The sequence below is a fragment of the Mercenaria mercenaria genome, chromosome 6 (assembly GCF_021730395.1).
Source record: "Mercenaria mercenaria strain notata chromosome 6, MADL_Memer_1, whole genome shotgun sequence".
NCBI classification, from domain to species: domain Eukaryota; kingdom Metazoa; phylum Mollusca; class Bivalvia; order Venerida; family Veneridae; genus Mercenaria; species Mercenaria mercenaria.
This window is the reverse complement of record NC_069366.1, coordinates 54862815-54888155: the sequence shown is the minus strand read 5'-3', so window position 1 is coordinate 54888155 and position 25341 is coordinate 54862815. Positions and strand designations below refer to the sequence as shown.

General features: G+C 36.4%; 1 protein-coding gene across 1 annotated transcript; it reads left to right on the top strand.

Annotated features, from left to right (window-relative positions):
• Positions 1-7144: 7144 nt before the first annotated feature.
• Positions 7145-24290, top strand: LOC123548843 (uncharacterized). Its single transcript, XM_045336423.2, has 8 exons — positions 7145-7288; positions 14851-14955; positions 17411-17471; positions 18247-18379; positions 20214-20369; positions 22056-22196; positions 23107-23220; positions 23862-24290. Exons 1-8 carry the CDS (start codon positions 7227-7229, stop codon positions 24194-24196), a joined length of 1107 nt encoding a protein of 368 aa, XP_045192358.2. The 5' UTR covers positions 7145-7226; the 3' UTR covers positions 24197-24290.
• Positions 24291-25341: the final 1051 nt, after the last annotated feature.

Genomic DNA, 25341 nt, shown 5'->3' with positions numbered 1-25341 from the left:
AAGCGGAATAGATTACACATCTATTGAATGGACTCCATGACCCCAGAGGACCAGAAAATATTACAACACTGAATCCATAAATGGGGAGACTTTTTACAGCCGCCACACAAGTCATTTATCAGGACACAAACCACAATTAATGGTTATATACTAGTAGTTTGTAAACTATGTTAAATGTTTTTATGTATCGTTACATAATTTCCCTTTGTTGAAACAACACGATATGACGTACGCCTAAAACCGCCTCTGAAAAACGGACTGATTTTTAATTCTGTACGCCTAGGCATACTTCTTGAGAAGTGCATTACACACAATACGTTATTCAGATCTCCACGGAATATTAATATATATCAAGGCAATTGCGACGCGGCGGAGTCGCCGCCAACAAAATATATAACATATGAATCCCTAACAAAAGGCATGATATGTAAAACCTACCCCTGCTTGCGTAAAATAGTAAAACAATAACTCAACTTACCATAAACCTGTATACTCAATGCTTTTGCAAAGGCATAGCAACATGAAAAACATGAGGAGTCACAACGGTCCTCTCGGGCATTAATTTATGTTTAGTTTATACTTATTTAATTTAGCTCGATTGTGATGAAAGCTTCAAGCTTATTTGAACTTTTGAACCCGCTTCCTTGAAAAAACTCAGTACTGGTGTCACATGAGAAGACGTGGTCGTGACCAGCAGTGTCGCTCGAACCCACTACCCCGGGGTTGAGCGGCCGCCACCCTTACCAATAGACCACTGCTCCACTACATTAATGTTTGGATCGCTGGAAACCTGTATGACGCAAGAATTTTCCTCAGTCAGTTGCGACCTCGAGCGACAAATGTTTCCTTGTATTCCAGTTTGGAAATGGGTATTTAAGTTGACTTTCTAGAAGGAAGCTGTGAAAGAGCCTAACTCTTGAATCTTGCCCATCGGAGATTTAATCGAGGGTTGAATACCGTTAAGCGTGTCGAATTAACGCAGTATTCTGCAGTTTATCTTTTTTTTAATGTAATCTGTCTAAAGTGATGGCAGTTGCAATGTATATATATAAAGATATCCCTAGATATTTATTATTCTAAATACAATAAAATAGAAAAAGCGGAAAACCGCAAGGTTGATGTCAAAACAAAAACGAATATCAAAACTAGGAAAATAATTCCTGAAGCTGCATGTCGAGCTATATTACTTGGAACGATCTGTACGATTCTAAATAATAAAACCATACTTCATTTATACCTTGTGAGTATGACATCGGTATTGAACTAACATCTGTGAAACTGAAATCTGTAAGAAATAAAAAATGTGGAAAACCACAGGCCGCTCAACATGACATAAACGAAAATGTTGCAAGCTCGGTTTGATTGAGCCTGTTCCTGGACGGAAGCGCAAGCTACCGTCCACGCCCTCTAGCCTTATAATGCAACCATGAAAAATAATAGCACATTCGGTTTGGTCGAACCTATTCATGTAATGTAACGAAATGTGCAAAACCCCACGCGCCCATAGCCACTGTATGGGCGGAATTCTGTAACTAGTATAGGAAATGTCGAAGAATCTGAAAATATAACTACTGGTTAGGAACCATTTTCCGGACAGGACCAGTTTCCGGACACATGCAATATCCGCTTTATTTCGTTGTTATTCATGTTATTGTTTTATCTAGAACATTAAGGTGTTTGTTCTTCATGTCTACAACAAACCATTATTTTATAAGGCTGTATAATGTTTGGGTTTTTGATGATAACTCACCTGCGTTTACGAAACAACTTTCTGTCTTAACGGGGCATGAAGATAGCATTGCGCATGCGCAGTAGTTCACACATGCTGAGATATCAAGTGTGGAAGAAATAATCAAACTACATAATGATTGTCTGCTGATAACTTGTTCTACTTTTAATTTCACGCTAAATGTTACGTAAAATGCAGGGCTGTCGATTTTTGCACTAATTTTATTCTATTTCTATTGGAATTATCAAGGATTGGTATTAGACGAAATTTGAGTTTTTTTATAGTTAACCTCGGTTTGCTTTCGTAGCTGCTATTGAACGTCGGGTTATGTTTCAAGTGCAATTTTGAAGGGATGAATGATTAAAAAATGTGTAGAAATAGTTTAATTACTTATTTTGATATCAAATTAACAACAAAACACCGTCAAAATATTTGTCCGGAAATTGGTTTACCTGACGGGAAAAATACCTTATTTTAGTGACCCCATTTGAGGCCCCACGGAACCCATATTTTACGTCACAACGCGATGCTGATTACAACATGGGATGCAGAAGGGGCTGAAGTTTGTGCAGTGTGGACTTCATTTATGTCAAATATTTTTTTTAAGAATTAATGGAGCCGAAATATGAAAATGTGTCCGGAAAATCGTTCCAAACCAGTACACTGAATCCACATGGCACATAAATACTGCTGTTGTGAAAGTTATTCTATACATATGGTCTCATTCTGGCAAAAGCGTATTACATACTACAGGCATATTATCATCCTTCTATGGGTTGAAAGATATACGAAATATGTTCTACGTATATAATGTAAAATCTCAGGGTACGACCTTAAACCCCATTCGTCATAAGCCAAGCGATTGTTGATAACATTTGTGCCTATAGTTATCTATTCAAGGTTTACACATATATAGGACACAAACAAATTTTCAATTTTATAATCAAATCTTTAAAACGATCATGTTAGTTGCATATACTTGGTTCGTGAAAATCTAATTTTTGCATTGCTTGTTTTTAACAGTTTTATTGATTGTTACTAGACTGTTATATGGATCTAACACTGTCATTAATGTTTTTAATGTATACGTCTTTTTATCAACACAGTTGTTTAATAACAATATACCGATATTTAATAAGTAATATTTTGTGACTATATACAACCTGTGTAAGATTCTTGCAGATTGCATAATAAATGCGATCAAAATGTCAACACTGGCGTAAATTGTAGATAGTTAAATCCTTGGTGTATCACAATTATGACTACTTCAAGGCTCATCAGTCTGGTGCGACTGGTGCTATCGTGTCCACTATCGACTTTGACCGAAAGCTTTGTGACCATATAATTCCCTGTATGGTACTGGAATTGGCGAATATGAAAATATGATGATTCAAAGTGTTAATCAAATATAGGTCATTATTACAGATTTCGACAAGAAGCGACAATTAAGAAGAAATCAAGCAACATTTATAATGAAAATAATATGATTTAAGACTGAATGTTTAAACACTAAACATTTGAAAATTTAAAAATGGTCACCATATAATATTGTTTAGTTATAATTACGTAACCAAATCGTGCATTGCAGCTTTCTTGTCACTGTCAGGCCAGGCGTGGTGATTAGATTTACGAGGAGTGTTCGATATGAATTGCTTATTGTCCTCTAGTTCGATATCCACGTGTGGCACAATAAAAACCAATACCTACCTGTATAGGGTTATTCAATACCTACACAACGGTGTATAAATGTACATGTTAGACTAAGTGTAAGACATAAAATTTGCCATTTGAATACACGCAATCATTGACCACTGTAGTAAAAATGGTTGGTAGAAGCGTCGACAAGAAAGATGAAATACGGGCTTACATCAAAGCTCGCTCAAAACTTGGTTGTTCTTTGAAGCAGCTGATGACTGAACTTTCTACTGCTTATGGACCTTCTTGTGTGTCTTATGACACAGTTCGGCGGTGGAAAAAGAAATCTGAGTCTGGTGTAGAGTCCATCAAAAATGCACCGAAATCAGGTAGGCCAAAATCTGCATCTCGTAAAGAAATCGTTTCCAAAATAAAGGAAATCATTGAAGGAGATGCCAGATTTACAGTTCATGATATTGCACGAAAAGTAGGCATATCACTATCAACGGTTCACCTTATTTTGAAGAAGAATTTGAAAGTCAGAAAGATTTCTGCTAGATGGGTGCCACATCTGTTGACTGATGAGCAAAAGAGGCAACGGGTTAAAGTGGCCAAAAAGCTGCTTCAAATGTTTCCAAAATATGACAAAAAGCAGTTTGCCAATGTTTTCACAGGTGATGAAACCTGGGTCCATTATTTTGAGCCCGTCAGAAAGGTTAGCAATAAGATCTGGGCCACTAAACACAGCAAACGCCCAATAATTGCCAAACGTTCTTTGAGTGCAAAGAAGGTTTTGTATGCAATCTTCTTCTCTGGTGAAGGAGTCGCAATAAAAGTGCCGGTGAAAAAGGGCAAAAGCATCACCGGAAAGTACTACAAAGACATAGTACTGAAGAAACTGAAAAAGTATTATCAGAAACGACGCCCTGCCACTGGTTTTAAACATGTCCGTCTTCTACATGACAATGCCCCCGCTCATACCTCCGCAATAGTTACGGCGTTTTTGAAGAAAGAAAAAGTAACTGTTTTGCCTCACCCCCGTATTCCCCAGACCTTGCCCCATGTGATTTCTTTTTGTTTCCGATATTGAAATCATTCCTTGCTGGGCGGAAATACCAGTCCCGACAGGCACTTTGATCTGCCATTCATCAGTACCTTATTACTGTGCCCAAATCAGCGTACCGTGACGCCTTCAAGAAGTGGATACATCGGCTGAAACTTTGCATTTCTAGCCACGGGGAGTACTTCGAGTGCATGAAATGAGCCCTTTGGGGCTAACTTGAAATTTGAAGTCTTCAGATAGAAATAAGCAATTCATTTCGAACATCCCTCGTATGAGAAAATTTAAAAATAAAAACAATTCTTATTCGATATTACATTTAAACAACAACAGTTTCTGTAACATTAAAAGATGAATTTATAAGTGTAACAAATTTGACTTTTCTATATGCTAATTAGAAGTTTAGTAATTTTAACTTAATTTTGTAACCACATGAATTAATTCCCTTTTATTCTAAACATTTAAATTACATTTGTTTCACAACAAATCTAAAGTTTGTTAAAATTACACATTAATTCTTAGAGCAATTTAATGTATCTTTAAGATGAAAGAGAGTTGTATTTATGATATGAGCAAAACATTTATTGTTTATAAATATGTAAATATGCTAATTTTATACCAGTTTAATTGTTATTGAAAGTTTACATAAATATTTAGGAAATTATTGTATCTAGGTCAGCAACTCTGACCCTACGTGTAGTATGTTTGTTTGTCACATATCCGGGTTTCTGGAAGCCGTTTTCTGTCATAACCCTAGTGGATCATTTTATTTTCTATATCTAAAAGGGTGCAGTCAGCCATGTTCTGTCATAACCCTAAAATAGGATCTGGTACAATATGGGTTACAGACGGCCCTCTTCTGTCACAACCCGCGGGTTCTTTAGCGGATACCCATTTATAGACTATAGTATTCATGGTTTTACTTGTTGTCACATTTTATTTTATGATGATATTCTCGTATTATAACTTGACTGTTCACTATTGTTAAGGGCTTTGTAAATAAATTTGAAAACCGTTATTCAGCTTGGTCTTTAGTTGATCTAACTTTAGAGTAAACTTGATATACCCAGTGTACGAACCTAGGGTAATAACCGCCCTGTTGAAATACCTGCTCTTTGGAGCTATAGCACGACTGGAAAGGTTCATGCTGCTTGAAACTTAAGTGAACTTGAGGGTTGCTGTTTAAGAGCATCCTACAGGATCAGCTTGGGTTGACACTATTTAAATTCTGAGCAGATAGAACAGTTACATAAGTAATTAATCGTATATTAATGCATTATTTTATAAGTTACGTTCCTTCTCATAGTCCGCGTTTAGTGTCATGAGATCCTTTTAAAAGTAAAGGTAAAAGCAAGAAAAAGAAGGGTTAAAAAAACAGGTTAAAAATAGGGCAGGTGTATTTAAGGTGAGACGTGCTCAATCTGGCTTACAGCCTGACTGAACACTGGCCCAGACGAGTTGACAACATCTGAAGGCAAGGTACTCCAATGATATACTGTACGAGGGAACAATGAAATTTATGATAGTTAGATGATGGTGGTACTTGAACGAATGCCTTGGAATGAGTGGTTCTGGTTCTGGAAGATCTAGTATTGGGTGTTAGGTAGTCCGGTAGTGGGATGGCGACCTGGTTATGCAAGATGTTATAGAACATAACCAGGCGCTGGTTAACGCGACGGAGTGCAAGGCGTCGCCAATTTAGGGAGGTCAACATGTTGTCTACACTGGAAGTACGGCCGTAATCACGACTGGCCCGGCGTGCAGCCCTGCGCTGCCGACTCAAGCTGATCAATGAGAGTATCAGAGTGGGGGACCACACAGTGAAACTGTACTCCAACTTGGGCCGTACAAGTGTTTTGTATGCTTGTGATTTTAACCCTTTTGAGTGCACTTTGATGTTACGTCTTAGAAAACCCTATGTTTGATTTGCTTTTTATTGATGTTGTCGATGTGGTCATTCCGTGTAAGGTTGTGTGATATTGTTATGCCAAGGTATTTTGCAGATGGTACTGTTTGTAAGATGGTATTGTGTAAAAGGTACTGTGTTGATATTGGTGTTTTGTGCTTAGTGATATGTAATACTTGGCATTTGGATGGATTGATTTTCATGTCCCATTTTGTTTCCCAGAGTTCTAGTTGTTGTAAGTCTTGTTGTAGTAGGCTTGAATGAGAAGAGGCCTACAATGTGTTCCAGGGTTTTACACAAGATACAGGTAAGAGAGGTCGGGCGATAGTTGACTGGGACCTATACAGCCTTTCTTAAAGATAGGAACATCATTTGCCATTTTTCATATATCTGGCAGAGTACTGGACTGCGGGGATTCTTGGAAGAGTTTTGTAAGGAGATGGGAGATCTCTCGGCTAATGTTCTTAAGTACGACCGGTCTTATTTGGTCGGGCCCTGCAGCTTTATGAGGAATAAGGTTGTTGAGAAGAACTATATTGGTGTGAAAGAAGGGATTTGTGAAAAAAAAATACACATGACCAGTGCCTGTGCCATTAATAGGCTTGTTTAAAGGTACCGATCCGTACATCTACTGATGATCTAGTGTCAGATTCTTGAGGTAAGGATCATTAACCCTTGACCCTTCCTTTGTTAATTGTCCAAATTTTTTTACCGACAATAAATGAATATTGAATTTAACTGAATTGAACTGTGTCGCTTCTTGTCGCTAAAATTTAAGAGAAACCCGATTTTTTACTGTCTTGTTAGTGTTTTAAATCATTTGGGTTCAACAAATAAAAAAACACATGACAGTCACGTGATGTAAACATGGCGGATTGAAGTGGGACTGAAGGAAAATGAGTATTTTAAAATCACTCAAAGGCACTTTTAGAAACGTCCAGGAGGATATATCTGGAAGGTATTTCGTTATTTTTTTCAACAAAGCGGTAGATTTCGCACAATTTATTTACCAAGCCTGAGAGACGGCCAAATTGGGGTTTCATGTAGCCTGGGATATGCCTGCTTCTTGTCAATTCGACCCTTCCTGTGGTTTCGATCCCATAGCATTTTCCGAAATAACGCACGAGACGCATCTGACATCAGCCAAGACATCAGTTTCCATTTAATTTTCACTAAACTTTCTTCCACGCAACCGTACTCTGGCAGGTGTGTATTGATTTTTCAGCCGGTAGTTGCTTCCCTTTCAAAAACCCCGTATATTACCGTTAAATTCATACTTACTGGTCCGCCATTTTTAATGCAAAATGAGGCGAGCGGCTGATGTTTTCGCGAGTTGTTGGGTCATGCAATTGTTCGCGCACCTGCTCTTTTGACTCTAAATTTCTTGATTTTGCTTTGAATCTTATTTAATTAAATTAATAATACATTTTGTTGCATAATCATAATGCCAGTATTTTCAATTTTTCAACCAACTAATTGGTGTCTTATAGAGGGTCAAACGAAATAAGGCTGCAGTGCCTAAAACTAATTTCTTCGTCCAGAAACTAATCATCCAGTTGACATGTGTTTTTAAAAAGTTACACTTTCCAGTTTGTACATCGTTATTTTACAATTCTACATACAAGTGGCTTCAGGATGGAATGAACAAAGTGAACTGTGCGGTAAATACTAATTTTTCACGTTAAACAAGACTTTCAACACATATGCATTCAGAGGGTGCGAATTAACAAGAAAGCTTTTTAGTGATTCAGACCGATGACATGGCTGGTTTTATGTATGCATAATTTATATATTTTATATTTCTTTGTGTTTTAAGCTATTTATATCTTTGAAGGAATGCCCAAAATATACTTTGACCTAATTTTGACCCTCGCACATGTCTTTGTTAATGCGCATGCGCAGAAGGAAATGTTAAGGGGATCGAAACTACAGCATAACAGGCTAATTAACAAAGGAAGACCAATACAAGTTTCCAATACAAGAAGGGTCAACAGGTCAGAGAGATGGCCTGTTTGCACCATGGTGGTTCATTAGAACCAGGCTGGTCCAATTGACCCATAACAAGACATGTACATATGGGTCAAATGAACCATATATATACCCTCATAAATATCACTTTGTGATGAAAAACTTGTAAAAATAAGCGCCTAGAAACACATTCGCAATCTTGTTTTGGCGTGTACCCTTACTTCTGAGCATGCACTTCGTGCTCAGACAAGTTATATAAGCTGCTTTGACCATATTTTTGCTGCAGAACAAATAGAATATGGAACAGATTTAGAACTAATTATTTGCACAGAATTTATGGTAATTTTCAACTTTTATACACTATTTTGCTGTGTTTCATCAGTTTGCCGCCATTGTGACGACATTGTGTCTGAAATCATTAGTCCTCCACATCTGATAATTCATGTGGGGAAGTTGGCAGTTACTTGCGGAGAACAGGTTTATACTGGTACAGAACCCAGGAACACTGGTTAGGTTAACTGCCCGCCGTTACATGACCGAAATACTGTTAAAAAACGGCGTTAAACCCAAAACAAACAAAACAAACAAATTATTTTGACTGGGGCAGTCTTTTCAAAAAACGTCAAACTGCAAGCAGGAGTTGCTTCCCTTCTACTTCAGAAATTTTCATTTTCAGGTAAGGGAGATCATTGCACAGAAGACTGAAAAAATATCTATTATTTCATCTATCCGATTTCTTTATTTTTAAAGCATCATCTTCAAATACTAATGCGGCATTATCGTTAATTTAACACATCTAATTGCACAGCAGCCGAATATTGCTTTTGTAGAACACTCACCCAAAACACACTATATGCAGTATTAGATTTTCATAATGCCACTTTAAGAAATTTGATTTGACAAAAAGAAACAAAAAAACATTGATTAATGTTACAAAAAAAAGAAACTAAAAGGTTTATTTGAATGAAAAATAATACCTATTTCATCAGAAATTTAAATGGAAAGTAAACAGACACTTGTACCCCTAATAAGAATACTGAAAGAAACGGATGTTAGTAGTAACTAGTCAGTTTATTCCCCTATCTGAAAAACTAATTTCAAAGGGGGAAAAACTGACTGGGGGAAAGAATTGACTAGTCAGTTTTTTCCCTGGGGAAAGATTACTGACAAAGGGAAAACTTGGCTGTTACATCAGCTCTACTAAGAGAATATTCAGGTTCCCTAGAAGTCAAAGTTGTAGATTTGTCCCAACAGTAACGGCTAACAGTGGCCTTTGGTAAAGCTGTATTTTTCAATAAATACTGTGGTAAATACTTGACATGAGTAGCTTTAAACTATACATCACTGGTTCTAACCAGTTAGCATGCAGTGCCAAGAAAATCTTACTTTCATTTTCAATTCCTGGAATTGTGTACCTAATGACATACTGATTTACAATGTTTTTCTCAGTACATCAATTGCAATAAACAAATCTTATGAAATGTATTTCTCAACTGTAAGGACATTAAGATAAAAATGATACATATGTTTAGATAATCCTTGGAATAAAAGTAGATGCAGAAAATGCCACCATTATTGTTGGGACAAAAAACTTACTGTTGGGACACAATTTTTATGTGATCTGTTCATAAAACTTGATGTCATATATCTCCAGTGGAAATGAATATATCTAAGCATGGATAAAGGGAAGTTTTTAGGCAGGTTAATACATTAAAAGCTCTGGTTTGTTTTGATTAATATGCAATATGAAAGGGTTACCCTTCAGCCGTTACTGTTGGGACAAAATTTATCTTTCTTTGGATGAATGCTTTGATTTACCATGTAGTGTTGAATACAAAAACAAGATAGTTTCTTTAACCCTTAGCATGCTAGATAAATTGTCGTCTGCTGGAAATGTCGTCAGCTAAAATTGTAAAGTTCATTCAATTTGCTCCAAAATTGGAAGAAATATTGACAGAGTAGCAAACAGCTTGGAACCTGATCAGACGCCGATTTAATCGGCGTTTGATCTGGTTCCAAGCTGTTTGCAAAGGCTGTTAAATTCGCCTGCAGCAGGCTAAGGGTTAAAAGGTAAGTCTGTCTGCTATTCAAAAAAATATTTATGAGCATTTACTGCAAAATAGACTCTTAATATGATTTGTTTTGTAAGAGAAGCAAAAATTGATGTTTTGGCTTCACTTTTATTAGCTCACCTGAGCACGAAGTGCTCAAGGTGAGCTTTTGTGATCGCCCTGTGTCCGTCGTCCGTCCGTCGTCAACAATTTGACTGTTAACACTCTAGAGGTCACAATTTTGGCCCAAACTTAATGAAATTTGGTCAGAATGTTACCCTCAATAAAATCTTGGACAAGGTCGATATTGGGTCATCAGGGATCAAAAACTAGGTCACCAGGTCAAATCAAAGGAAAAGCTTGTTAACACCCTAGAGACCACAATTTTGGCCCAATCTTAATGAAACTTGGTCAGAATGTTACCCTCAATAAAATTTTGGATGAGTTTGATATTGGGTCATCTGGGGTCAAAAACTAGGTCACCAGGTCAGATCAAAGGAAAAGCTTGTTAACACTCTTGAGGTCACAATTTTGGCCCAATCTTAATGAAACTTAATCAGAATGTTACCCTCAATAAAATCTTGGACGAATTTGATATTGGGTCATCTGGGGTCAAAAACTAGGTCACCAGGTCAAATCAAAGGAAAAGCTTGTTAACACTATAGAGGTCACATTTATGACTATATCTTCATGAAACTTGGTCAGAATGTTAATCTTGATGATCTTAAGGTCCAGTTTGAATCTGGGTCATGTAGGGTCAAAAACTAGGTCGCCAGGTCAAATCAAAGGAAAAGCAAGTTAACACTCTAGAGGCCACATTTATGACCATATCTTAATGAAACTTGGTCAGAATGTTAATCTTGATTATCTATAGGTCAGGTTCAAATCTGGGTCAGGTCGAGTCAAAATCTAGGTAACCAGGTCAAATCAAAGTAAAAGCTTGTTAACACTGTCGTGGCCACATTTATGACCTTATCTTAATGAAACTTGGTTAGAATGTTTATCTTGGTGATCTATAGGTCAAGTTCAGATTTGGGTCAGGTGGGGTGAAAAACTAGGTTACTAGGTCAAATTAAACGGAAAAGCTTGTTAACACTCTAGAGGCCACATTTATGACTGTATCTTCATGAAACTTAATCAGAATGTTAATCTTGATGATCTTTAGGTCAGGTTTGAATCTGGGTCATGTGGGGTCAAAAACTAGGTCACTGGGTCAAATCAAAGGAAAAGCTAGTTAACACTTTAGAGGCTACATTTATGACCATATCTTAATGAAACTTGGTCAGAATGTTTGTCTTGATGATCTTTAGGTCAATAGGTCAGGTGAGCGATACAAGGCCTTCATGGCCCTCTTGTTTTCATAAAAGCTGTGAAAAAGTATATACAAGGTTTTAATAAGCATGAGTACTGTTATCTTATAAATCATGGCTCCTACCTTGCAACTAGAACAAAAAGTTTATGTTGAATGTTAAGATAATTATTTTTTATTTCACTATTTAATTTCATGAAAAAATAAATGTCACACTATAAAGGCCATTTATCAGGGTTTTCTTCAACTTTGAAAGGTCATATTTTCTGAACCAATTAACGAATCACTTTGAAATTTTCAATACAAATTCTTCAAGCACTCTACTTTTGAATTGCAAAATGGACTTTAACAGTATTGCACACATATTTAAGCATTTAAGCTTTCAATCTTGGCTTCACTAATGCAGTCCTTATTTGCTCTTCCCCTTATACACTTGCAGCCTCTAAAAGCAGTCGCACTTTCTAAACATTTAAAGCTTCTCTAAATACAAGACTTACCCCATAAATTGATTCAAAATTTATAGTACAGGTCACTACGAACAAAATATTTCAGTTATCCCCAGCGGTTTCAGCTTGCCAAATGAAGTAATAAAACCATGATCATGTCTGCTTACCGGAAAAGATAACTGAAACATTTTGTTTGCAGAGACTTATTATGTGTATTTCGAAGTAATTTATGGGGTCAGTCTAGTATTTTGGGAAGCCTTTAAGGTATAGGTCCATGTTTCGGAGAAAAAAGTTCGAACGTCATCAAATCATAGAAAGAAAGCATTGTTTTACATGAAAATTTAACAGCATATAAAACATTTATATTATTTTACAAAACCATTGTCAATTTACGCATATATTTATTGAATTCCGGAAAGGGACTGCTTGAAGGGGCCACACTTCTGGACAGTTCAGCGCCTTTAAAAACTCACCATTTTCAAAAAGCTGTTGCATGTCTTCGTTTTGATGCATTTGCAACATTGTGCGAGAGTTTAAACTTTACGTAAGTAGGCAATACATCGTTTTTGACAATTGTTTACATTTATTTCTTTACAAATGGCATTCTTATTTACAGGGTGACAACACATTTTGAATAATTTTAGTATCCAACTCTGTGGGACAGAACAGTAAAACATGTATTGGACAGATAAGTTGTGTGTCAAGATGCTGTTCATTTACTAAAAAATCTGTTGTTTTGTGATATACTGCTAAACCTTAAATGTTTTGTAAGTGAGATCTTACATGTAGAGGCTTCAAGTGTACTCTCGCATAGTTCATCTTGTTAATGTCTGTGAACAGTGATACGGTTTTTTTGGTCATTGATGTTTTATTCATTTGACTAATGTATAAGCAGTATATTTGTGTGAAAAAAGGGATTTTTATGCCCCCGAAGGGAGGCATATAGTTTTTGAACTGTCGGTCTGTCCGCATTTTTCGTGTCCGGTCCATATCTTTGTCATTATTGGATGGATTTTCAAATAACTTGGCATGAATGTTTACCACAGTAAGACGACGTGTCGCGCGCAAGACCCAGGTCCGTAGCTCAAAGGTCAAGGTCACACTTAGACATTAAAGGTTATTGCATTGATGGGCGTGTCCGGTCCATATCTTTGTCATCGATGGATGGATTTTCAAATAACTTGGCATGAATGTGTACCACAGTAAGACGACGTGTCGCGCGCAAGACCCAGGTCCGTACCTCAAAGGTCAAGGTCACACTTAGACATTAAGGGATAGTGCATTGATGGGCGTGTCCGGTCCATATCTTTGTCATCGATGGATGGATTTTCAAATAACTTGGCATGAATGTGTACCACAGTAAGACAACGTGTCGCGCGCAAGACCCAGGTCCGTATCTCAAAGGTCAAGGTCACACTTGGACATTAAGGGATAGTGCATTGATGGGCGTGTCCGGTCCATATCTTTGTCATCGATGGATGGATTTTCAAATAACTTGACATGAATGTGAACCACAGTAAGTCGACGTGTCGTGCGCAAGACCCAGGTCCGTAGCTCAAAGGTCAAGGTCACACTTAGATGTTAAAGGTCTTTTTTCATGATAGTGCATTGATGGGCGTGTCCGGTCCATATCTTTGTCATTCATGCATGGATTTTAAAATAACTACGCATAAATGTGTGACACAGTAAGACAACGTGTCGCGCGCAAGACCCAGCTCCGTAGGTCAAAGGTCCTAAACTCGAACATCGGCCATAACTATTCATTTAAAGTGCCATCGGGGGCATGTGTCATCCTATGGAGACAGCTCTTGTTGAGAAATAAAATACACTAGACCAGTGCCTGTGATTAGGTTTATTTCAGGGGTACGGACCTCCATTTCCCAGATATTTAGGGTTATTAACATTTTAAATTTTATTGAAAAAAAAAGATCATATACGATTTATTAATTAATATTCACATAAAATTTGAGTCTTTATAGTTCATACCCCCAGTTAACACCTAACAGTCCTGTCTGGAGGTACGGATCTGTAAAAATTGGCTGCATGAAAATCCCAAATCTTGCCCCAATCTATCCAAATCTTTTGTTACAGTATTTTGTTAAGGGGTGTTGATAGTTTCATTTTGTAGTGTTGGTGCGTGCGCCAAGAGTTTTTGTCAAAATATGGAAGAGATACTTTTTTGTGAAAGGAATTTGGCTGAACTTCGGTCCCAGTTTGGCCTGAAAAAAAACCCCTGAAATCTACATGCGATAGGGATGAATGACAACAGCCATAAAAAGCTGTCGAAATCAACGGGAGAATAAGTGCCATCCTTGGGTATTGAACTTGCAACCCCTTGTGCTCCACCTGCTGAGCTTATTGGGCTGACTGCTGTCTTTAATAATACCTTTTATTAAATGTTCTAAAAATAACCTAAATTTCATTGGCCAAAACCGCTCATCATCTTTCAAAATATATTTCATGTTTAATGGCAGGTGGGGTTTCCCCATTAAACATGACTCAAGAAATAGAATGGAAGTTATTTATTGTAACTTTCAAGCAACAAATATTTGTTACTTAATCTTAAACCTGAACCCATATAATAAAACAGTTATTGACTCTGAACCATTGGATATGATACGATATTCACCGGAAGAGGGCAATATTGACCTCTTCTGGTGAATATGACATCATATTCAATGGCTGAAGAGTCAATAATTGAATAATGTACACTGCTTAGAAAAAAAAAGTTTACTTGTTTTTTCAGTCTGAAATCACTTACAGTGTCACCTGAGAAGGGAAAACTTCCTGACAACCAGTTTCAGTTTACTTCCACAGTCAATTACGATGCCGGGGCTGAAATTTTGCACAAGTAAATATCTTTTCTGTAATTGTTCATATAATATCACATAAATTATTAAATATCGTATGTTTTAAAACATTTTTAATATTGATTTTATGTTGAATTTCTTCTACTATGATATCTTACAGTGTATCAGTTGAAAAAAATATGTCATGTGTTTTAAAACATTGTTGGCATTTATTTAATATTGAAATTCTTCTAAATATCTTTCATATGTCATAATTATATGCTAATCAACTGAAAAAGTTAGCTGATCACAGTTAACTTGAGTTAAGGGAAAGCAGAACAACTAGAATTCATTTGAACAGCCTTTTGATATTATTTACAACACTGGAAATCCTGAAATATTTCTGAACATTGGAAACATGTAATTATTTATAATGATTTGACAGTTTGGAGTTTTCAAAGGATGCTCGAGTTTTTAGACAGATCTGCAAACTAAAGTTAGTCATCCAGGGCAGGTAAAAATCTGTCTTTATTAATCCCCTACTGGTTGAAAACCAGTTTCGGGGACTATAGGAATGCGCTTTTCCGTCATTCCGTCGGCAATTTCGTGTCCGGTCCATAACTCTTTTTATCCATGAAGGGATTTTAATATTACTTGAAACAAATGTTCCCCATGATGAGACGACGTGTCATGCGCAAAACCCGAACCCCTAGCTTAAAGGTCAAGGTCACAATTGGAGGTCAAAGGTCAACAGGGCTTTTTTCCTGTCCGGTCCATAACTCTCCCATCCATAAAGGGATTTTAATATCACTTGGCACAATTGTACCTCATAATAAGATGATGTGTCATGCACAACTTTGAGACCCCTAGCTCAAAGGTCAAGGTCACACTTAGCAGTCAAATATTAACATGGCATGAACAGGGTCTGTTTCGTGTCTGGTCCATAACTCTTTCAGCCATGAAGGGATTTTAATATAACTTGGCACAAATGTTCCCCATGATGAGACGACATGTCTTGCGCAAAACCTGCACCCCTAGCTCAAAGGTCAAGGTCACAATTTGAGGTCAAAGGTCAATAGGGCTTTTTTCCTGTCCAGTCCATAATTCCCCCATCTATGAAGGGATTTTAATATCAATTGGCACAATTGTACCTCATAATAAGACGATGTGTCATGCACAACTTTCAGACCCCTAGCTCAAAGGTCAAGGTCACACTTAGCAGTCAAATGTTAACATGGTATTGAACAGGGTCTGTTTCCTGTCCGGTCCATAACTCTGTCATTCATTAAGGGATTTCAATATTACTTAGCAGAGATGTTCCCCATGATGAGACAACATGTCCGGTGCAAATGCCGGAGCCCTTGCTCAAAGGTCAAGGTCACCATTGGGGGTCAAATGTCAATAGGGCTTTTTTCCTGTCCCATCCATAACTCTGCCATCCATGAAGGGATTTTGATATTACTTAGCACAAATGTGCCTAATGACGAGGCAACATGTCGTGCGCAAACTCCGGACCCCTAGCTCAAAGGTCAAGGTCACAATTGGAGGCCAAAGGTCAATAGGGTTTTTTTCCTGTCCGGTCCAGAACTTTGTCATCCATCAAGGGATTACAATATTACTTGGCATAAATGTTCCCCATGATGAGACGACGTGTCATGCGCAACACCTAGAACCCTATCTTAAATGTCAAGGTCACACTTACAGATCAAAGGTCAATAGGATTTTTTTCCTGTCCGGTGTATAACTTTGTCATGCAAAACAGGATTTAAATATCAGTTGGCACAAACATTTCCCTGGATGAGACCAAATGTTGTGCGCAAAGCCCCAGCTCTAGGTCTAAGGTGAAGGTCATACTTAGAGGTTAAAGGTCAAATTGAAGAATGACTTTGTCCGGAGTATTTCTTCTTCATGCATGGAGGGATTTTGATGTAACTTGGCAGAAATGTTCACCACTATGAGGCACACTTTTTTTAGAATTATGTCCCTTTGTTGCTACTATAAATAGATTATATTGTAATTTTTTTATTACTGGCCATAGGGAAAAATTGAGACCACTTTTCTGTGGTACAACATGCACGGTACATCCAAATTTTAGGTGTATTTTGATCTATCTCAACTGGTAAAGAGTTTCTTGTGGACTTATATTTCATAGATTTTTTTTTTTTTTTTTTTTGTTTATTTCACTTTGTTGTTACTATAAATATCTTTTATGATAACTTTTCATATAATCGGCCAAAAAAATATTCCAAATGAAAACAACTGTACGTTTTTATATATGCAAATTTTAATCCAGGTGCTTTGTTATATTTTATTGTATATAAAGTACAATATTGTTCATACATCATTGACAGATATCAGTTCATTACGTTATACTGCAGAAGAGAAAATTAGGTGCCTTCCAGTAGGGGACTTTGTATTGCATGGCAATACTTCATTCACTTGTTTGAATGGCTGTACAGAAACATTTGTAATACTCATTAGATTACTATTTGTAACTGGGACTCTATTTCTTTTCAGAAATGAGAATATCTGGAAAGATCTGTATGGGTTTTCAGAGGAAACTTCAATACGGGCACAGGTGACTACATTTTATATAAAATACTTAAAAAAAGGTAACAAGTTAGATATAATATAGGGCTAATACCCAAATTCGTATTTGAAAATATGAACAGTTACTTCATCATAGTACCTGTGTTACAGTGTAAACTAACATAAACATGTTTGTTTGTATAATTATCTTAACGTGATATGGTGTAGCTGCAAACTACAAATTTTTACAGTCCCATTTAGGCTGCCAGGGATTTTTCAGATTTTTGGGGTGGTACAGGTTCTGGTAAAATTGGGGGAAAATAAGTCATTAATTAAAGATTTTGTAGGAAAATGGCATTGTTCTTTCTCTCTTTTTAAGGGAAAGGGGATCAGTGCATTTTGAAGGAGTCTGTTTGCCAAACATGATTTAAAGGTGGTGTTTTTTATGAAAATGTTACATTTCAGTAGAAACTGGTTCAGTAATGACTAAATTGAACACATTGCCTTGTGCTTGTGATGTTCTGGTTTAAATTATTATGAGTCTTGGCTGAAATATAAAAAATTATTTGTACATTTTTTTTTATCAAACTTGGGGAAAAAGCAATTTTTTTAGCAAAGGCATGACTGCATTTATCAGAGCCAGTTTATGAGGGGACAAAATCCATTTGTTAAAGTTCTAAAAGAGGCTGAAAAATATCTCAAAAAAGATGTTAAAAGGAGATGTTAAGGAGAGGCTCAAAAAATGTCTTTAAAAAAAAGTCTTGTGAAATATTGATTTTTTACTACAAAGACCATACACCTTTACTGTGTGTTACACCTTACAGGATGTAGATATTCAGATCGGCAACTTGTACATCTACTGTGATAAACAATCAGAGATTTTGATGAAACTTCACGATGAGGCATCACGTCTACCAACATTGATTTCCCAACTACAGACCATCACCGATTCTTTAGGTCAGTGTGCATATATTTTGTAGTATATTATAAATGACATAAAATAAAAAGAGATTTCAGGTTCATGCTATATGTACACATACATGTAGGATTTTTTTTTTAGTTTATTGTTACATGTTTCAGTAAGCACCTGTAGTGTCAAATTCAGGACATAGCAGTTTTAACGTGTTATGCATGTGCCTGCATACAGTACTTTCAAAATCTAATTTTCCTATTCAGAAACGTTCATTCATTTGAAGGGAGCCGCTTGATTTATTACCTGACAGTGCTTTTCCATTGCTCATTAAATGCTCAACAAATCATAGTGCATAACAGTTATTTATAGTCATCTTAGACTTAAACTAGATCTTCTGCAAAAGTATAAAGTATATTTTATCTTGACAATACAAAGTAGAGCTACCCTGGCATTCGCATTAGCCCTAATCCTGGTAAATTTCTGTAATGAACTAGTCCACCTTTCAGTATGGACAGTACCATTGACTTTTAAAAGGGGTGCTTACCAAAAATATACTGACTGAATGGCGAACAGTGCTGGTCATGATCAGACTGCACTGATGTGCAGGCTGATCATGAACTGCACTGGTCGCTGATCATGAACTGCACTGGTCGCAAAGGCAGAATCAATCATGTCCAGCATGGTAAGGGTAACTGTCCACAGCTTATGCATTTCCATTTTATCTCTGTTATTGTTTGATGTATTTGCTTCGGAATTAAAATAGTTGCTTCTTATCATCACCCTCATCAATTGACTCAAGGGCCATAACTCTGACACAATATTTTGTATAAATCATGTCCCCTGTTTACGTAGAGCTTCAGGTTAAAGATTTGATCTACTTTTGCTCTGTCCCTTGATATTACTCAATGGATTTGATTTCAGCTTAAAAGAATTGTCATACAATATATCATCACCAGCCCATATGACACAAAGTCCATAAAACTGGCTCAGATATTTGTTGGATTATGCCCTCTTTTTACTTTGAACTTTAGGTTAGATTTTTTGTGCACTTCCACTTTATCTTGGTTATTATTGATTGGACTTATTCAAACTTAAAATAGTTGTTCCAAGTCATCCCTCACATCATATGACTTTAAGAAATTCTGGTTAATATTTTTATGCACTTTAACTTTTCTTTGTTGACTCACACTTAAACTGTTGTCATACATCATCATCAGCATCAGGGGGTATTAATCACTCTAGTTTCTTCCGATATGCCTAACAAGCATTGAAACAGACAAGCGCACTGTCTCCTCTGACAGCTCTTGCATATTTTCAAGGATAACAATACACTGCTAGAAAGAAACAATTTTTATTATTGCCTTAATATAAATGTTATTAGATTCAATCTAGATTGAAGGATCAGAAAACTGTTTCTTCCAACATGAACCAGGAAAACTATCACTATGAATTTATTATCATTTTTTGGGGGCAAAATATGAAATAATGCTGGAAACAGCATGAAGCTTATTATGATATATATAAGTAGCGCTAGAAAGGTTATTAACCTTTACCCTGCTAAATTTCTAAAATGAACTGGTCCATCATTCAGTTTGGGCAGTACCATTTATTATTCAAAGGGGTACTCACTGAAAATTAACAGAATGAATAGCAAACAGTGCAGACCATGATCAGCTTGCACAGATGTGCAGGCTAATCTTGTTTTGCACTGGTCGCAAAGGCAAAATCACTTGCCACCAGCAGGCTAAAGGTTAAGCTAATTATACATGAAGAAACATTTGAAAGGGCATTTAGCTAATATAGTTGATTACAAACAAGTCTTTCATTTTTAGAAATAGTAAAAAACCTGCAAGATTGTAATGAGATTGTTTGTTGTAGCTCTGGTTGAGGAAGAATATGATAAAGTTGAAGCTGCTCTGGTACACCTGGAAAATCTTTGTGAAGAACAGGAGTTCAGGAAGAATGTGGCCTCACACCACAAACAGCTGGCTGTCTATAAAATGAAGAAAGAACATGAACTACAGAGGTATAAAGGTTGGTATAGATCATCAAGTTCAACTATTCTGAAAACATAGTGAGATATAGTGTACATAACATCAATTGAGCCGCACAATGAGAAAACCAACATAGTGCGTTTGCGACCAGCATGGATCCAGACCAGCCTGCACATGCACGGTTTCTCTAATTGCAATAGGCTTTGCAAGCGAACAGCATGGATCCTGACCAGACTGCATGGATGCGCAGGCTGGTCTGGATCCATGCTGGTCGCAAATGCACTATGTTGGTTTTCTCATGGTGCGGCTCATTTCTCCTCAGACAACAAATGATGTGAGTCAGTAGTTCAGTAGTGCATCAATTATTTACAATCAGTTTGATCATTTCAGTAATTAAAATCTTCTACACCTTGTGAATTAGCAATTAAAGGTTAAAGTTTCTGTAATTTGGTTACAAATGTATATTCATACACCATACCGCTTGAAGTTTTTTTCAGCTTTTAAAGGTATTTTACTAATTGTCATTACATGATTATTAAAAACACAGACAAAAGATAAACCGGTTCACAATTTGAATAAATTTGACTGATTTTTTAGCTTGACTTTTCGAAGAAAAAGTAGAGCTATTGCACTCGCCCTGGCGTTGGCGTTGCCGTTGATTACAGTTTTTGATAAAGTCAAATTTATCTGTTACTATCAAAACTTCTGATTTTGGCAGAGTTATGCCCCTTTTTAACTTAGAATTTTTTTGTTAAAGTTTTTGATAAAGTCATATATCTCTGTTATTCTCAAAGATTTTGACTTGAATCTTAAAATAGTTATTTACTGTCAAAGTCTACACCAGGGGAAACAATCCCCATAACTCTGTTTAAATTTTGACAGAACTATGCCACTTTTTAACTTAGAATTTAACATAACATAAAATGTTTATCTCTGATTTCTGAAATGCATAGGTTATGCTTACCCTATTTAATTATGTCTCCCACCACAGAGTGGTGTGGGAGACATATTGATTTACTCCAGTCTGTCTGTGTGTCTGTCTGTCTGTCACAAAGCTTGTCTGCACTCTAAGTCGAACATTTCTCATCAGATCTTCACCAAACTTGAACAAAATGTGTTTGACCATAAGATCTCGGCCAAGTTCGATAACTAGCCAAATCTGCTGAGGCACTTTTGAATTATGGCCCTTGAATTACTGATTGGATCCATCCGTCTAGACCATCCAGAGAAACTAGTCATTTTTCATTGGGCAGCCATTTGTCTAGACCATCCAGAGAAACTAGTCATTTTTCCTTGGGCAGTTGTGGGAGACATGCGCTTTTCTCAAAAGCATCTCTAGTTTCTATAATGAACTTGTACATCTTTCAATTTGGACAGTACCATTTAACTGTTAAAAGGGATGCATGCCAAAAAGTTACTGACTGAATGGCAAACAGTGCAGATTATGATCAGACTGCACAAATTTGCAGGCTGATCATGATCTGCACTGGTCGCCAAGGCAGAATCAATCGTGTCCAGCATGATAAGGGATAAAATGATCTGAGTCCCTCAATGTTTATAGTCTAAAGTTTCAGTAACAATAAGAAAAGCGTTTGTGTGAGCTTTTTGATTAGTAATTATATTTTGTAACATAACTTGCAGTGTGAATTAACATTCCACTTTTGTTGTTGTTCATGGTCTTGCTTTTCAAACTAACTATTTATTATGTAATATATTTGTGTATTAGTACAGTTAGCAAGAGAGCATGCACAAAAAGTGGAACAGGTTAACAAGAAGAGACAGCATCTGCTGCACGAGAAACAAGTGGCCTTTGATGAACAATTTGCCCAAGATGTTGACTACTTTAAAAAACATGGAAAACCTGGGCGTATGTAAATGACTTATTTTGCATTCAAGTGATTACAGCAAAAAATCAGTATTCTGAGATTGTAAAGGAATGAGTCTTTTTACTATGAGATTGTTTTTTGGCTGAATTTAGTCACATGAAGACAATTCTAGGTTATTAGACAACTTTACAGCTTTTATTGCTGGGAGAATAGCCCAGGTGTCCCTCTGGTCATTAATTCATGCGCAGGTGGATACTGGAGTAGAGCCACAGGTCTTCTGTATGCCTTCCACACATGAAAGAATTCTGCACACCAGGCAAGGTTTTCAACCCACAGTTGTTAGTTCAACCCACAGTTGTAAGTTCAACCCACAGTTGTTAGGGGAAAGGATGTAGAAAGTAGCAATTTTTAATCAATCAGCCATGGATTCCTCTTTTACTTCGAAATGGTCAATCTTCACTTGAAGGAATTGTTAACACTGCATTTTTCTCTGTTGTGTTGTTTAGGACTTGCTCTATAAGCATCAAGTAAACAGTTTATTTTAATAATATATTTTTGATTCAGACTGTCTATTATGAGCTGAAGATAATTGTAGGACAGATTTATACCTTGGCTAGGGAAATTCTTCAGGTTTTAGAAACACATTTTCAGGAAATTCCCGAATATTCTTGAAAACAAATGTTACAGTTATATATGATAGAGTTTAAATTCTTTTTAAGGTATCAGATCCTATCTTGCTGTGACTTTCGATTGCACTTTGACAAAGTGAATAACAAACCCAGAGCAATTTGATGGAAAGAATTTTTGATTTATTTGACATTGACATAAATAGAGTCAAACAACATCCTGTATGAACAAGTTTTACCATCTCTGAAAGACCTTCACAGTTTTTCTCATTTCCAACGAGGTGTCTTTCGATACAGGTTTAACTGTATTCTAACCTATATTTAGGGTTACCGAGTACCCCAGAAAGTGAGAAGAAGCTAGATCTGGCAGAAATAGAGATAGACGAGGATCCAGAGGCTCTTGATGCATTCCTACAGTCAGAGGATACAACTCCATCAGGTATGTAACTTTTCAAACATTGTATTTTTTTTTCTCATCTGTATATGAGCTTTGTTGTCTTCGACATAAGTTACAAACCACAGGACAGATTGAATGAGTTGTTTGGGTAGAGTGGGTTGTGTTTCATCTGGTATACAGGTGACCTTTTTGTTAGAATTTCCAGTTTGCTTCCACTGCTGTAGTAACATAGTTTTATTAACACTAGGGTGGACATTGATGATGAAGGCACCTTTTTATTTTAACCAGGTATTTGAATCTAAAACCAACATTGGAACAAAAGAAAGGTCATGTTTTCCAAATAGGGTAGGGAGTGCGGAATCACATTGAAATGACTTAACTAGGGTGAATGTCATGTCATAGTTAGGGATGGCAACGAGTGCCAATTTTGGTACTTGAGTACTGGCCTATTTTTTCGATCAAGTATTTAGTTACTCGTTAAAAGTGGTTTCCGTAACTGGAATAATGCACAAAAACACAATGGTATGGTTTACATAATTATGTAAATCTACTTAAGTTTTGGCTGGAATATATAAAACAACACTGCAATTAAATGTATATTTGCTTAAAACTTTTCAAGGAGCATTACTTTTGGACTTTACTCTATTTAGTGTTAATATGTTCAAACTGTGTTGTTCTTCCAGATGGAAAAGATTCTTTAGAGGAGAGTAATGCCGAGAGTACTGTAACTGAAAAAGAGGAACCAGAAGTTGAAGTTCTTCCAGATATTTTATCCCCATCAGCATCAGTGATGGAAATGTCAAAGGCCATAGATTCACCAGGAGAAGATTCTTCTGCAGGAGTTACATCCCCTGATTCAGCAGCCGATTTACCTGGGGAAGTAAATGCTCCAGACTCAGAAAACCAGTCTGATTCAAAGACTGATTCTAAAACATTAACTCAGTTGGACCAAAATGATAAAGTTGAAAAAGAAAACCATTCCAGTCCTGCAGAAGATACTACTGGTACTGAGCAGTAATCTTTGGTTAAGAAATTTAAAAAACATTCTACTATGCAATATTTATATGTATATTTTATTGTTATTGATGGAAAAATATAACTTTTATAGACTATTTGAGTTACTGTTTAATAAATTTATTTTACATAAATGAAGTGACAAACACACACAGTCAATGCAGTACACTTAAGAATCAGTGGAATAGTACAATACTTGAAATTGCCAAGTTATGAGATCATTCTCAGATTTCAAGATTCTTTGTCTGAACAATTTTTAGCTCATCTGATTTTTTCAAAAAAAATTATGAGTTATTGTCATCACTTGAGCGGTTGTCGGCGTTGGCGTCTGCGTCGTCGTTGCCTGGTTAAGTTTTATGTTTAGGTCAGCTTTTCTCCTAAACTATCAAAGCTATTGCTTTGAAACTTGGAATACTTGTTCACCATCATAAGCTGACCCTGTATAGCAAGAAACATAACTCCATCTTGCTTTTTGCAAGATTTATGGCCCCTTTTGTACTTAGAAAATATCAGATTTCTTGGTTAAGTTTTATGTTTAGGTCAACTTTTCTCCTAAACTATCAAAGCTATTGCTTTGAAACTTGGAATACTTGTTCATCGTCATAAGCAGACCCTGTACACCAAGAAACATAACTCCATCTTGCTTTTTGCAAGAATTATTGCCCCTTTTGGACTTAGAAAATCAGTTTTCTTGGTTAAATTTTATGTTTAGGTCAGCTTTTATCCTAAACTATCAAAGCTATTGCTTTAAAACTTGCAACACTTGTTCACCATCATAAGCTGACCCTGTACAGCAAGAAACATAACTCCATCCTGCTTTTTGCAAGATTTATGGCCCCTTTTGGACTTAGAAAATATAGATTTCTTGGTTAAGTTTTATGTTTAGGTCAACTTTTTCTCTTAAACCATCAAAGCTATTGCTTTAAAACTTGCAACTCTTGTTTACCATCATAAGCTGACCCTGTACAGCAAGCAACATAACTCCCTCCTGCTTTTTGCAATAATTATTGCCCCTTTTGGACTTAGAAAAAAACCTTTTATTGGTTGAATATTATGTTTAAGTCAACTTTCCTCATAAACTATCAGAGCTATTGCTTTAAAACTTGCAACAGTTTTTCACCATCATAAGTGGACACTGTACATCAAGAA

What these genes read in the sequence shown, in the direction of transcription:
- LOC123548843 (XM_045336423.2), top strand. Translation starts at nt 7,227, where the DNA reads ATGAGTATTTTAAAATCACTCAAAGGCACTTTTAGAAACGTCCAGGAG. An exon ending in CAGGAGGATATATCTGGAAG is followed by an intron (nt 7,289 to 14,850) that starts GTATTTCGTTAT and finishes TTGTTTTTTCAG; the next exon opens with TCTGAAATCACTTACAGTGT. An exon ending in AAAACATGGAAAACCTGGGC is followed by an intron (nt 22,197 to 23,106) that starts GTATGTAAATGA and finishes ACCTATATTTAG; the next exon opens with GGTTACCGAGTACCCCAGAA.